General features: G+C 53.3%; 5 protein-coding genes across 5 annotated transcripts; 1 reads left to right on the forward strand and 4 right to left on the reverse strand.

The window, feature by feature from the left end:
* Positions 1–2,511: 2,511 nt before the first annotated feature.
* CMQ_5227 (peroxiredoxin 1) lies at positions 2,512–3,281 on the reverse strand (the record flags this gene model as incomplete). The annotated part of the gene is made up of 2 exons (XM_014318972.1): positions 2,512–3,046; positions 3,175–3,281. 2 exons carry the CDS (start codon positions 3,279–3,281, stop codon positions 2,512–2,514), a joined length of 642 nt encoding a protein of 213 aa, XP_014174447.1.
* A 1,853-nt stretch (positions 3,282–5,134) lies between these two features.
* On the reverse strand, positions 5,135–5,653 carry CMQ_5165 (uncharacterized protein; the record flags this gene model as incomplete). Its single annotated transcript, XM_014318910.1, has 1 exon — positions 5,135–5,653. One exon carries the CDS (start codon positions 5,651–5,653, stop codon positions 5,135–5,137), a length of 519 nt encoding a protein of 172 aa, XP_014174385.1.
* Positions 5,654–6,978: 1,325 nt separating this feature from the next.
* CMQ_5372 (uncharacterized protein) lies at positions 6,979–7,374 on the reverse strand (the record flags this gene model as incomplete). Its single annotated transcript, XM_014319117.1, has 1 exon — positions 6,979–7,374. The coding sequence occupies one exon, from the start codon at positions 7,372–7,374 to the stop codon at positions 6,979–6,981; it is 396 nt and encodes a 131-aa protein (XP_014174592.1).
* Positions 7,375–7,434: 60 nt separating this feature from the next.
* CMQ_5337 (uncharacterized protein) lies at positions 7,435–8,444 on the reverse strand (the record flags this gene model as incomplete). The annotated part of the gene is made up of 3 exons (XM_014319082.1): positions 7,435–8,130; positions 8,179–8,191; positions 8,242–8,444. The coding sequence occupies 3 exons, from the start codon at positions 8,442–8,444 to the stop codon at positions 7,435–7,437; spliced, it is 912 nt and encodes a 303-aa protein (XP_014174557.1).
* Positions 8,445–9,837: 1,393 nt separating this feature from the next.
* On the forward strand, positions 9,838–11,533 carry CMQ_5297 (pantothenate kinase; the record flags this gene model as incomplete). Its single annotated transcript, XM_014319042.1, has 3 exons — positions 9,838–10,296; positions 10,348–10,627; positions 10,683–11,533. The coding sequence occupies 3 exons, from the start codon at positions 9,838–9,840 to the stop codon at positions 11,531–11,533; spliced, it is 1,590 nt and encodes a 529-aa protein (XP_014174517.1).
* Positions 11,534–12,599: the final 1,066 nt, after the last annotated feature.

Below are 12,599 nucleotides of genomic sequence, written 5' to 3' on the forward strand. Positions count from 1 at the left end.
TTCGGTGCGCCTAAGTGATACCTTCCGCATAAACAAGGACAGCTCCGAGGAGCTTGGAAGTCCTCAACTTCGCGTCTTAGTGGTATGGTGACACCTATTTGACTAATAGGAGCTGATCATCTTTGTAGCTACTTTCTGCTTCTGGCGCCAGGACAACTGCAGTGTCCCTCAGTGCCTCAGGTTGCTTTACACAGATTAAATATCTGCGTATGAATATCAGTATATTAATTCTACTCCAACTGTGTTGAGGGTCTTGAATTTTGCTAGTTAATACATACACTCCAAATCTACCTATGCACATAAACGTCATTCAAACAGGCTGATGTTATTAGCAATGGTCTTAGAACCATACATTGTGCAGTAAGGCATTTGATGGCCTCTGCTTGCAAGAAAAAACTCAACGACTGTTCTATGTGCGAGAACATCATGCCCATGAAATCTCCATCGAACACGCTCCGTACGTGTTTCGCCCCCATGTCCAGGGTACATGAAAATAACGGGTTGCGATGACTTTGACCCTGAGTGACTGAAGGTGCTTCGGTACGCAATTGCATTTGTCTAAGACTGATCGTGGAGGGCAGGCCTGCATCTTCAGGTGGAGAGGTGGATGGACCTAACCTGAAAATAGCTGCAAAGCTGGTACGCTATCCACTTGAAGTCACCTTTTACGGTGGTACAACCACTGTGTGTGCCAGAGATGGTTCCAGACTTAGTAAATGAAAGCCTTACGGTTTCCCATCTTCAATTCTTGGACATAATCATCCAATGATACGATTGACTTCTGCAGCAGCGTGGGGAACGTGGCCATTTTGAGATTTTGGTCCTTAATCATCTTTCACCGAATGACTCTGTGCTGTTCGTACAGGTGACTCCTAACAGCACTCCGACGATTGCACTTGCGGCCTCTCGACCTGGCGCTGTATTTTTTGTCATTATCATCAAATTTGTAATCTTAGTGGGGTAATTTGTCAGAGGTAAGATAGCATTTCTTCGCCAATCGTTCTGAGATGAAAATGCGCCTGGCTTTAGCACAACGGCAAGGCGGATTCCGACTTAGGCACTTTATACATGGCGCTGTTAACAGGCACTGCACCGTGAACCGGTTAGAGGAGGCGAGCCGAAAGGGAACAGCGATATACGTATACCGTCCGCTTCCTTGCGTTTGCTTCCGCTATCCGTACATAAAGAAACAGTTTTGCAGAAAGGCTTCGTGTTCCCAAATAGGCCTGCTCTGCTCGTAGAACCTCCTTCGTGTTCACCACGTATTGCTCACGGCAATTCTGCAATGCCCCGGAAGATAGTTTCGGTGATATGTTTCTCCGATCCGAAGCCCCCCAACCAGTGGCTCGGGTGCCTCTCCCGAGACGCCAAACGCTTCTGCGGATTGCTGGCCCATTTTAGGCAACCGTTCTCAAGATGGCGTGAGTAGCAAACACCGAGTGCGCTAGCTTGCAGTGGTGCAAGTGCATATCCCGGTGCTAGTGGCCGTCTTCGGGCCCCAAAGCAGCTGGGCAGTGATTGCATCTTAGCTGTGACAGTCGGGTCAGTGTATGCATCTGTAGAGACTACCACCTTGTTGATTCGATGCTCGTTACCAATGGTCAGTTTGCTTTTAAGGTGGGGCTAGGGACCAGTCCGGCTACTCTGGCCGAGTTGAAGCAGCTCATCTGGAAGATGGTAGGCCAGATGGTCTGCAGAGGCTTGATGCGAACCCGCCGCTTGCAAACATGGCGCACGGAGCTCAAGGCTATTGAGACAACCCGGAAACGATTAGGTCTACACGGCGCATCCTGCCCGCCTAAAGTATGATGATGGCTTCAATCTTCTGCCAGTAGACTAGACCAGCACGTATCCTTACAGAAGCTTAGAGCGCATAACCTTAGGGAGGGGTAATCTGTTAAGATGATAATGTACGATCTCAACTTCGAGTTTGAGCCATATGACCCACAAGCCAGCTACAATTACAAGGCCTACTGCAGACACTGATTTACTGTCTTGCGCAAAAACTCGGTGCGTCTTTCTGTTCTTCCCAGCGAATCCGGGTAGAGATCGCATGCGGTATCCAACTGAACGAACCCCGCACTGGTCTCCAACTTGTAAGCTGATGAGTGAGTACGGCCACGTGTGAACCTCTGTGCCTGACATGCGGCAACTCCCGTGATTTGGAGTAACTCCTCGTTGATCTACTAAAGTAAGATACCTCAAAGGGAGTAAGTAGTATGTAGTTACAAGGCTGTAGTAGTTAAATCATCGGGGTTCGACTAGCACTGCCGTATCAACATGTGGTCACGAGCTAAGAAAGGTATAAAAAATGGCTTTATTGTATTGTGGGAAAATGGGAGAGTCCCGAACAAAGTTTCGCTAAAGATCTATCGTCTTTCGTCCCCTCGGTCTAGCGTCTTGTCTAGTTTGGCGAAAATCCTCGTTTCAGATTCTTTACACCTGACAACAGTTAAAAATCTTTGTTCTCGTCGGGTTTGTTCGTTTGCACGAAGAAAGCACGCAGGAAAATCATTCCACTCTCACTCTCTTGTTGGCCTCCTCGCTCGTCCGGTCGGCGACCTCGACGGTGGAGAAGTACTCAAGCTTGAGCTTGGGGTCGGCCTTGATGGTCTTGCTGCCGGCGTGCCAGCCAGCGGGGCAGACCTCGCCGTACTCGTCGGTGAACTGGAAGGCCTCGATCAGGCGGATGGTCTCGTCGACGTTGCGGCCAACCGGCAGGTCGTTGACGGTGATCTGGCGGAGAGTGCCCTTGGGGTCGATGATGAACACGCCGCGCAGGGCGACGCCCTCCTCGAGGAGCACGCCGTAGTCACTCGAAATCTTCTGCGAGCGGTCGGCGATCAGGGGCAGCTCCAAGTCGGGGCCAAGACCGCCGGCCTTGCGCTCCAGGGCAACCCAGGCCAAGTGGGAGAAGTGGGAGTCGGTTGAGACACCGAACACGGACGTGTTCAGGGCCTTGAAGCGGGGCAGGGCATCGTTGTACTGGATGATCTCAGTCGGGCAGACAAAGGTGAAGTCCATGGGGTAGAACAGAAGAACGACCCTGGGCAGATGTCAGCGCGTCATGTTCTCTACTCTGGGGGGTCTGGGGTAACGGGGAAGATTGGATGTTGTGATTATGGGGCGGCAGCAGAGGGGAACAGAGGGGAAACTGAGAGAAATAAGACATACCATTGTCCGAGGTAGTCAGACAGGGAGATGTCCTTGAACTCGCCGGCAGGAAAGACGGTGGTGGCAGTGAAGCCGGGGGCCGGCTTGGTGACGAATGCCTTGGACATTTTGAATGGAAATGTTGTTTGAAAATTCGGTTTTTTTTTTGGACTTGTCTGTTGACCAAACCGTTTTCTCCAAAGGCACAGCAGGGAAATTTTCAGGCCTTTATCCTTCATCCAGCCAAGCTACGCCGTAGTCGGAGGATCCGCAGAAACGAGCACCGTATCCACAAAAAGCCCCACCGCCTTATCGTTGCAGCTGAACAAACACCGAAGTCCAATGTATGTAAAAACCCGGCACCTACTTCTGTGCGAAGAACGCATCATTCTGGGGCAATCCTGCTCGTTTCCGACGCCGGATCAATCCCCGATGCTGTTTGCGAGCCGGCAAGTTATCCCGGGCCCACAATTCTTCGTCTAGAAGCTTCCTGTTGAGGCCGATGCAAGTGCATTATACGTCGTATGCTGTTCCAGCTGCAGACACCGGGACAATGCGGATACAAAAGTTGCGGCAGCAGAGGCCAGTTCATATAATAATGCGGATTTACGTCGACATCAGATGCCGGCACGAATGCACATGCAGAGAGCCTGAGACACCACTGCGAGTCGTTTTGGGAATCCTGCAGTTGAGACGTGGTGCTGTTGCCATCTATGTATATGAAAATGTAGAAACACTCGGCTGGTCAACTCGAGTGTGTGGTATCGAGTTTCATATTGGATCAATCTTCAAGGATAATTGAATATTATATGATTAGCTGTGACAAGGTCAATCGTGATGCACGTACGATAATACGCTTTCTTCAATAGTGCTGATGCGTCAATGATTTAACGGTATGAACAGGCGCCAAAGCCTTTAGCCAAACCTGCAACTTCTTGCAAGCCTTCCACGGCTGTTACTTCCGAAAGGCAAGCACACGTCTCGGGCACAGTGCTCTCAACCTTTCGAATAAACAACCATCTTTAAAGGCAGGGGATGTATGAAAGAATAGGTGGAATGGTATCTGTACTTTGAAGCCGAGACTTCCCAATCCTCTACCTCGATAAAAGCGAACAGCGAACATACTCGACTGGATGGCGGCTGCGTTGCTAAGGGGAAATCACGACAAACTCAAGCTGGCTAGCGCAGCCGGAATAGCAGGCCTAGATCTCGGCGGTTTAGTGTACACGACGGGCACTCAGCCGGGCAAAGTTACCAGCCATGAGTATCTCGTTGACCATCTCGGAGCCGATAAAATCGGTTATGTCGGTCACAAAGACGAGAGAGTCGGTCATGAAGTGAGAGTTGTGTGTCTTGCAAGCGTAACTTGAAGAGAGGTGAAGGTTGTGACTGCACTATGATGGACGATTAGGTAGAGAACGAAACGATCAATTACTCGGCTCCGGGTTGCAAATATGACCACTTTGATACATAAACCGCCAAGGACAGCACCAGGCGACGAAGAATAGCCAAAGCAATCAGAGATCGCAGTTATCCAATTCGGGGTGTATCTCAAACAGGCTAGTTGGCGTCCCTTGTCATGCTTATATAATTGTTGGCATATATCACATTCACCCAACTTGCAACCTTTGTCATACATCCGCAGTAGCCGTGATGTCTAAGACAGAATCGCTTACCGAGGTCAGGTCTCTGATTACGTTCTAACGGAACCAGTTTCTAGCGCCTTAGAGACGGCCGTCCCCGATGAACCACCGCTAGTAGTGAAAACATGGAGTTAAGATACTTACCGTCGTGGTAATCAGGTGTGATACATAATTCGATCTTATAGGTTGGCTGAGATCTATTGGTCACAAGCCTTCAGTTCCGTGTAGTGCTGCTCACAAAAACACAGATAGCCTTACACACGTCGTCATAGCATAACCAGAAGTCTTGAGTGAAATTAGCAGACCTGCACTCGTCAACGCTGTATTTCCTAACAAAGCTAGTTTATGAGCTCATCCTCCAGGTAGACAGAAACCGTGCCTTTGGCAGTGATGACAAAGGTTGCTGCTGCTGGCAACGCAGTGGACGGTTGTACCTCGTAACCGTGATCCTCGCTCGGCAGTCCCATTTGATAAAGGCGTCGCTGCATGAGATCGATCTGCGTAGGAGCTAACATCAAGCCACGGTTGTGGCCAAATACAAGATAAGCGGTCGCTCCGCTTAGTCGACCTCTATAGGTATCATAGAGGCCCTCGACTTCTGTCATCACCCTGTCGACATTGGCTATGGTGTTATATGTATCTGGCCAAGATGTTGGCGATATGGCGGTGATCTGAGTCACGATACAGGCATTTGGCGACACGATCGCTACAACTGAGTTCCTCCCTTGAATATGTACACCAACCGCATTCTGGAAGGCAAAGTCGACATACTCTGCTTCGTCAGGGCCGACCAGAGTCGGGGTTTCGGTGTTCACAGGGGAACGAAGGAATCCAACAGGAATGTTGCTGGATGTCATATTTGCGGTCGTCTGTGTGAAGTTCTAGGGGATGTCTGGAAATGTGCTGGTGTTATTGATTGTGGTGTTGATTGTAGTTGAAAGTGTGGTTGTCTACTAGAGAATTCAGAAAACCCCGCGACTCTGCTCCCCTTTTATACCTTGGGAAACCGCCTCTAAACGGATCTCCCTCGCAAGAATAGTTGTGACTGCATTCTTCAAGTGACGACCTCGCGATCCAGTGTACAGCCCAGAGGTGTTTAGAGGAGTCTCCCTGGTACGGAGTCATTGCCTTGGGAGACAGCGAGGTGCAGATCAGGAAGTAACGCAGTCACGCAACTAGAAGGAGACACAGGCATCTCTCTATCAAGAACACCATAGCTTCAGCAGACATGTTTTGTCAGGAGAATTCAACCACGACAAGCTCTAGCGCAGGCAGCTAGCTGGTGCCTAACTGTCATCCGAGTGAACTGAGACATAAAACCGGATCTGATATGAAGTAAGACTCTGAATGAATTATTGGGTCTTTAATTCAAGTTCAGCCCGATCCGGTGTGTTTTAGGCTGCAAATACCGCTGAGCAGTACCAACAACAACATGCCAGTTCGTATTTTTGGGGAGTTGGAAATGCAGTATCTGGTAGATGCAGCACACTTCTAGCATGTAGGCGTCTAACGGTCCGTTACACATCGGTGCAAGTCGGAGTTCAAATGATGCTTATAAGATCCTGTAGGACAAATAAGACACCGTTGCGGATCAAACGACTGTCCTAAAGTCTGGACTTCCTTGAAAGATTACAATCCGCTCAGAAATAGGACAAGAGGATGCCCGTTCACGATTATATAATGGTGGCGTAAGGCGTAGGCCCAAGGGAGGAAAAAATAAGACACATTCACGTAGACTACAAAGTGCAACCAAAAAGGGTAAAAGGCCAGAAGGCTTGTTGATTACCCCGAAACATCCTCAGAGAACGACAGAAGATAAAGATAGGGCTCCAGTGATCTTTCCAGCTTAAAAGCTGTGCCTTATACTTTTATCTGGCTTGTCCAAAAAACGAGTAGGTGCCACGGCTGCAACAGTCAAGTGTCGTCAATACCAAAGTGCTACATCCTTCTATGTGCTCATCCCAACAAAGCACATTCCACCAGAAAATCACTTCTTTCATTGTGTCTACTTTCTCTAAAAGGCACCATAGCGCCATAGGACCACGAAAACCCCTCTTGTCCCCACCGGCATATGTCCGTATGTAGAGTCTGAAAATGCACAACCCATCCTTTCACATCCCCAGAAGGAGAACTATTACGCAGATTTCAGGACTTTCCTCCCCTCAAATATGCGTTCTGGGCACTATGTGTGGGTGTTGGGAGTGGAAGGGTACACGTCGGTTCCATAGGTCGAATTGAGCGATACGGAGCCAACAACGTCGCCGGACTCGAGGCGGATCCAGGTATCGACAGCAGGGCGGACGTAGCTACGGGCGGCATCACGAAGGGCAGTCTCGCTGACGCGGACCTGACGGGCACCACGGATCCAACTGCCGTAGCCGCCATGGCCAGAGTGCTGTCCGAAACAGAGGTTGAGACCGTTACCCGGGAAATCCATTGTGGGAAGCGTCTCATCCCAGAGGTAGCACCAGGTGTCACCGTGGTCGTGGCCGGAGAAGAGGGCGACGAGACCGGCATTATCGACGAGTTTCCCGTCGGCAGCGGTTCCCGGAAGGGCGGCTTCTGCGAGGGCCTGCATGAAGGGCACGTCCTGGCCGCCGTAGGGGCAGCTGGAGCTGTCGTGGGGATCGTTGGCGCACTAGTTCTGGGCCTGGGGCGAGAGCGGGTCATCGTCGTTGATGCCGGGCTCCCTGTGGGGGTCGACGCCGAAGCCGGTCTGAGTCTGTAGCAGGTAGCTGGCGTGCGTGGGGATGTGGACGAAGCCGAGCGATGGAAGGATGAGCTCGGTGGCACTGCTGCTACTGCTGCCGTGCAAGCGCCTCCCCAGCTGGCCGTACTTGGTCAGCAGGGCGGCCTGAGTGTGGCGGAACCAATCGACGACGCTCTGGTCGACCCAGTCAAGTTGCGGCACCTTGTTGCCGAGGGCGTCCCGCTGCTGGAAGTAGCTGCCGCTACGCGAGTCGAAGAACCAGAGCAGCAGCGCCGGCATGCAGCGGTCGGCCACCTCGTCGGCTGTCAGGGTCGCGTTCTGGGCAGCCGCACAGTCGGAGCCGTAGACGGGCAGGTAGTAATTGGACGTGTCCGCGCTGGCGTCGGCCACCATGCTGGTGGTGCGTGAGTTGGGCCACATGTGTTCCCGAGCGTAGATCAGCGCGGTCAAGATGTTCACGTCGTTGTCGTCGTTGCCATACGTTGATGCCCACGTCAGGTTGCGTTCTAGCAGCGGGGCCACGATCTCGTCCACGTACAGCGTGCTATTTTCCAGAAACGTGCTCTCGCCCGTGATCAGATCGCCGTTGAGCACGACGAGGTCCGGCGCCTCCTTATCCAACACCTTGTTGATCACTGCCACCGAGTTGACATTCCCTGCTTAGGACCCCACGAGTCCCAGGCGTCTGCTGGTCAGCATTCTGCTTGGCACCGGCCCCTGTCTCAGAAATCTCACATAATCTCGCCAAAGTGCAGATCTTCGAAGATGGACAGCTGGAATGTGCCGTCGTCGCTAAACCGCAGCGGTGCCGTTTGGGTCGAGTGGTGTTTCAATGCGTTGCCGCTGCTGGTGCTGCGCACATAAAGTGCATCTGAGACGACTTGGTTGGCCAGAGATATGCTAGCAAGCAGCGTGGCTGTGAGAAACACAGACTGCATCGTGTTGGAAGGTGTGGTAAACGAGTTGGGCAGGAGTGGTCGACAACTTGTTACTTTGTGAAATAGAGAAGCGACTGCCGGTACTCATATACTGTCAGTCAATTGTCTATTCACTCTAACATCAAGCAGCCGCTCAGAACAGACGGCCGTTTCTATGCTGCAAGTAGTCGGGAAGGTCAAAGAGTGTCAGAAGCATCATGGCAGAAAGGTCGAGGAAGTTTTGGAAAAAACAGCGTTATTCCTATTCGCACTGTCCCCTTCTGTTGGAAAACGTGGACCGCACGGCGAGCTGTTACTGGCGTTTGCTGAGCTTAAGCCTAAATGCCCTGAATGGCCGGGTCCGTTGGAGGTGGATCGATGCCCATGCTTGTGACCTCATTTAGCTGCAATTGCACCACGTGCAGTCTGGAGATTTGCTTGTAGGATGTTATTGAACTTGGTTTGTAGTTGTAGGCGGTGACTTTGTGTCGTCTTGGCTAGCTTGCTCTGATGGACTTGTCTCATGTATTACGTCATCAGACAGCTCCTACCACTCCTTGCTTATTCTTTACTTTGTTTCAGCTCTAAGCTTGTAAGCATACTCTGTGCTCTGCTGTACTCTGTACATGAAACTATGTCGATTCAAGGAATTGCATTTTCAAACAGGGGTCGATTCGGGACCAACTGCATCGCGGGAGCGGAAGTGAGATGTATGCACTGCGGGCTTGTGCGGCAGCTAGGCCATGCACGTGTTTCGTATGCATGTTCTTCCCAGGAGAATTTCTAGGCGCAGGAACCGCCAGACCACAGCAGCACCAGGCAATCTGCGGGGTGACTAATCCGAATCTGGCCACCCGAGGCTAAAAGCGCTAAGGTGGTAAAGAAGAAGCTGCCAGTAATGTAAGATTAATAAAACTTGCAAACTCCGTAAATGAGCACAAAAAACGCACCATGAGGATATCTGCGCTGTACTTGTCAGTACGACAGGAGACACAGGACAAAGCAGACAGGACGCGGCCTTTCCAACACATTCGGGCGAACGGCCACGGCGTACGTACCGCTTGCAAGAAATCGTGGCAAATCGAGCTCTCCCCGACAAGAATATCCGCCTCTCCGCGTCTCCATTGTGGGGTCGAGACCGAGGCAGTCCAACTCCGGTCAGCTCCAGCTTATTCCCTGCTACCCCGGGGTGCCAGAGGAGCCGAGGCCGGTCGTTATCTGCCTCTTGTCGTTTCGCCCGATTCGCTACAGCATGCCGTGGATGCCGCTTCGTGTACGCTCTCTCTCTGCGCCGACTGCGAGCCTCTCCTGAGTTGCTGGCATTCTCTCGTCTTTGCGCCAATCGACCAAGAAGGCTTGGCTGAAAAGGCCTTCCTCCCCTTCCTACATCCCCACCTGGAACTGCCTGCTTGCGATGCCCGACCGCGAGCAGGACGTGGCTGTGGCGGCAGCCCAAATCGGCACCATCAGGCCGTGGGAGAACAAGACTGTCCCAGAGGACGACGCAGATGACGGCGGTGCGTTTCTGTCGCCGGCGGCCCGGCTGGCGAGCGAGACACATGAGTCACAGCTGCAGACTAACGGCACGCGCCACACGGACACCGGAGACGGCGCAGCTGCATCGGCTGCCGTAGTCGACCTGCGTCCGCGCACTACCACCTCGACCAGGGAGATTGGCAGCACCATTGCCCGGCCGGGATCAGTGCGCATCAACGTCCAGGGCGCCTTCATCGTCGAAGAAGAGGGGCGGGCGCGGTCTACATCGCCGGCCGAATCCTCCAAGGACGGGCGGGCTCACTCGCCGTCAGAGCACACAACCTTTGATATCCGGCTGCCCAACCACCATGCCGTTGTGTCGCACATTGCCGTGGACGTGAGTGCTGTCCAGGGCGAGATGTGGTGGTGGTAGATGCTGACAGAGCAGATTGGCGGAACCTTGGCCAAGGTGGTGTACTTTTCGCGTGACGTCCAGTCCGAGCCTGGCGGCCGGCTCAACTTTATCAGCTTCGAGACCGACAAGATCGACGACTGCATCTCCTTTCTGGTCGACCTCAAGAAACGCCACATTGCGGCCAACGGATCTGGCCTGGGCGAGCTCTGCGTCATGGCCACAGGCGGCGGTGCCTACAAGTACTACGACCTGATCAAGGCCCGCATGGGCACCGATGTGCATAGCGAGGACGAGATGGAGTGCCTGATCATGGGTGTGTGGAGGCTGCTTGTGCCCCTGTTCGTCCCGTTCGCTTGCTGATCTTGTAGGCCTTGACTTTTTTATCACCGAGATCCCGCGTGAGGTCTTTACCTACTCCGAGACCGATCCCATGCACTTTGCCACGCCAACCGACGACATCTATCCCTACATGCTGGTCAACATCGGCTCCGGCGTGTCCATGCTCAAGGTGTCGGGTCCGCACAAATACGAGCGCGTGGGTGGCACCTCGCTTGGCGGCGGCACGCTCTGGGGCCTGCTCTCGCTGCTGACGGGCGCCCGCTCCTTTGACGAGATGCTCGATATGGCCTCGCAGGGTGACAACTCCCGCGTCGATATGCTCGTCGGCGACATCTACGGCACCGACTACGGCAAGATCGGCCTCAAGGCCACCGCCATCGCCAGCTCCTTCGGCAAGGTTTTCCGCATGAAACACGAGGCCGAGTCGGCCGCCGAGGACGGCCTTGGCTGCGGCGAGGACACGCTGCTACCGCCTGACGGCCACTTTGCCAGTGCTGGTGATGGCCCTGGTGTTAGCGCTGCCGCCGCTGCCTCTGCGTCGACACGCAACACCCGCTTCTCCTCTGCAGACATCAGCCGATCGCTGCTGTACGCCATCAGCAACAACATTGGCCAGATTGCCTATCTGCAGTCGCAGATACACCAGCTGTCCAGCATCTACTTTGGCGGCTCGTTTATCCGGGGCCACCCCCAGACGATGAACACGCTGAGCTACGCCATCAAATTCTGGAGCAAGGGCGCCAGTCAGGCGTATTTTCTGCGGCACGAGGGCTACCTCGGCGCCGTCGGTGCCTTTCTCAAACGCCAGCCACGCAACTGGGGCCGCCGTGGCAGCTTTGAGGGCTTAGAGATGCGTGTGGCCGAGCGGCTGGCCGACTGAAAAAGGTGCAGACGGGAGGAGTGCAGCGAATTTACTTCCAGCCCAATCCAGGTGGAGTCATACAGGAGCAACAGTACATCTTAAGCAGTCGTGTTGGACAAATCGGCGTTCTGTGAAGAACAAGCAATGTAGGATACACCGCTGGCTATACTTAGTGGTCATGTTTTTTAGCGGTTTCGGCTGGGAGGGTTGCTCTTTCAGCTGCCGCCGTATTAGTACTAATCCAGAAAGAGAAATACTGCCCGATTCTTGTCTTGCCCAAGCTGCCCGTACTGCGTGTTACCGGTGGAGGGCGCAACAATGTTCGTCAGAGCTGACTGGCCCGGAAGCGAAAAGACGCCATGTATTACTCTATACTCCGTACGGAGTACCGTTGTGCCTGCCTGCCCTACGCACAATTAAGTGATTCGGTGACAGGGCCCCGCCGAACTAGAGTGCTAGGGCGGCCTAGTGCTGGAAAGCCCGCTCTGAGCTAGGCGAGCTCACAGGCCAGTATACGACAGAATGAGGCACAGCAGAACTGTAGGGACCGCTGCGGGTACAGCAGATAAGATGCGTGAACTAGCATAGCCGACCGGCAGGCTGGTGGGCTTTGCGCAAATCTCGGTTTGTGCGTTCCGACATACGAGGCATATACGGAGTACGACTGAGCATAAACACAGATCCGGCTCAAAAGTGGGTCCGGGCAGCCCATAAACGAAAACAAAAAGCGGGGTGCACTATTCTCCCGTTACCCTGCGGCCACCCGCCAGCCTCTGGTTATTCGTCTTCTGCTTTGCCTTTCTCCTAGACACTGCAATCACGCCCACGTTGGTTGTGACGGACCGTATCTCTTCTCCTCGCTCTCTCCCAGCTCTCTCTCGCTTTCTGGACCCGTCTATCCCCGATCTGGCTGCTCACGGCTTCTATACTGCTCCCTCTCTCTGCCGAGAAAATACGACAACTCTTGCCCCAGAGAAAGGCTGACGATCGGCGGTTCTCGACCAGCAGCAGCCCGTCTACCCCGACAAGCGTCTCCCGATAGCCGACACGCCACCACGACGGCCGAGAGGCAGACCCTACGCGG

Source organism: Grosmannia clavigera (genome assembly GCF_000143105.1).
Source record: "Grosmannia clavigera kw1407 unplaced genomic scaffold GCSC_132, whole genome shotgun sequence".
Lineage (NCBI taxonomy): Eukaryota > Fungi > Ascomycota > Sordariomycetes > Ophiostomatales > Ophiostomataceae > Leptographium > Leptographium clavigerum.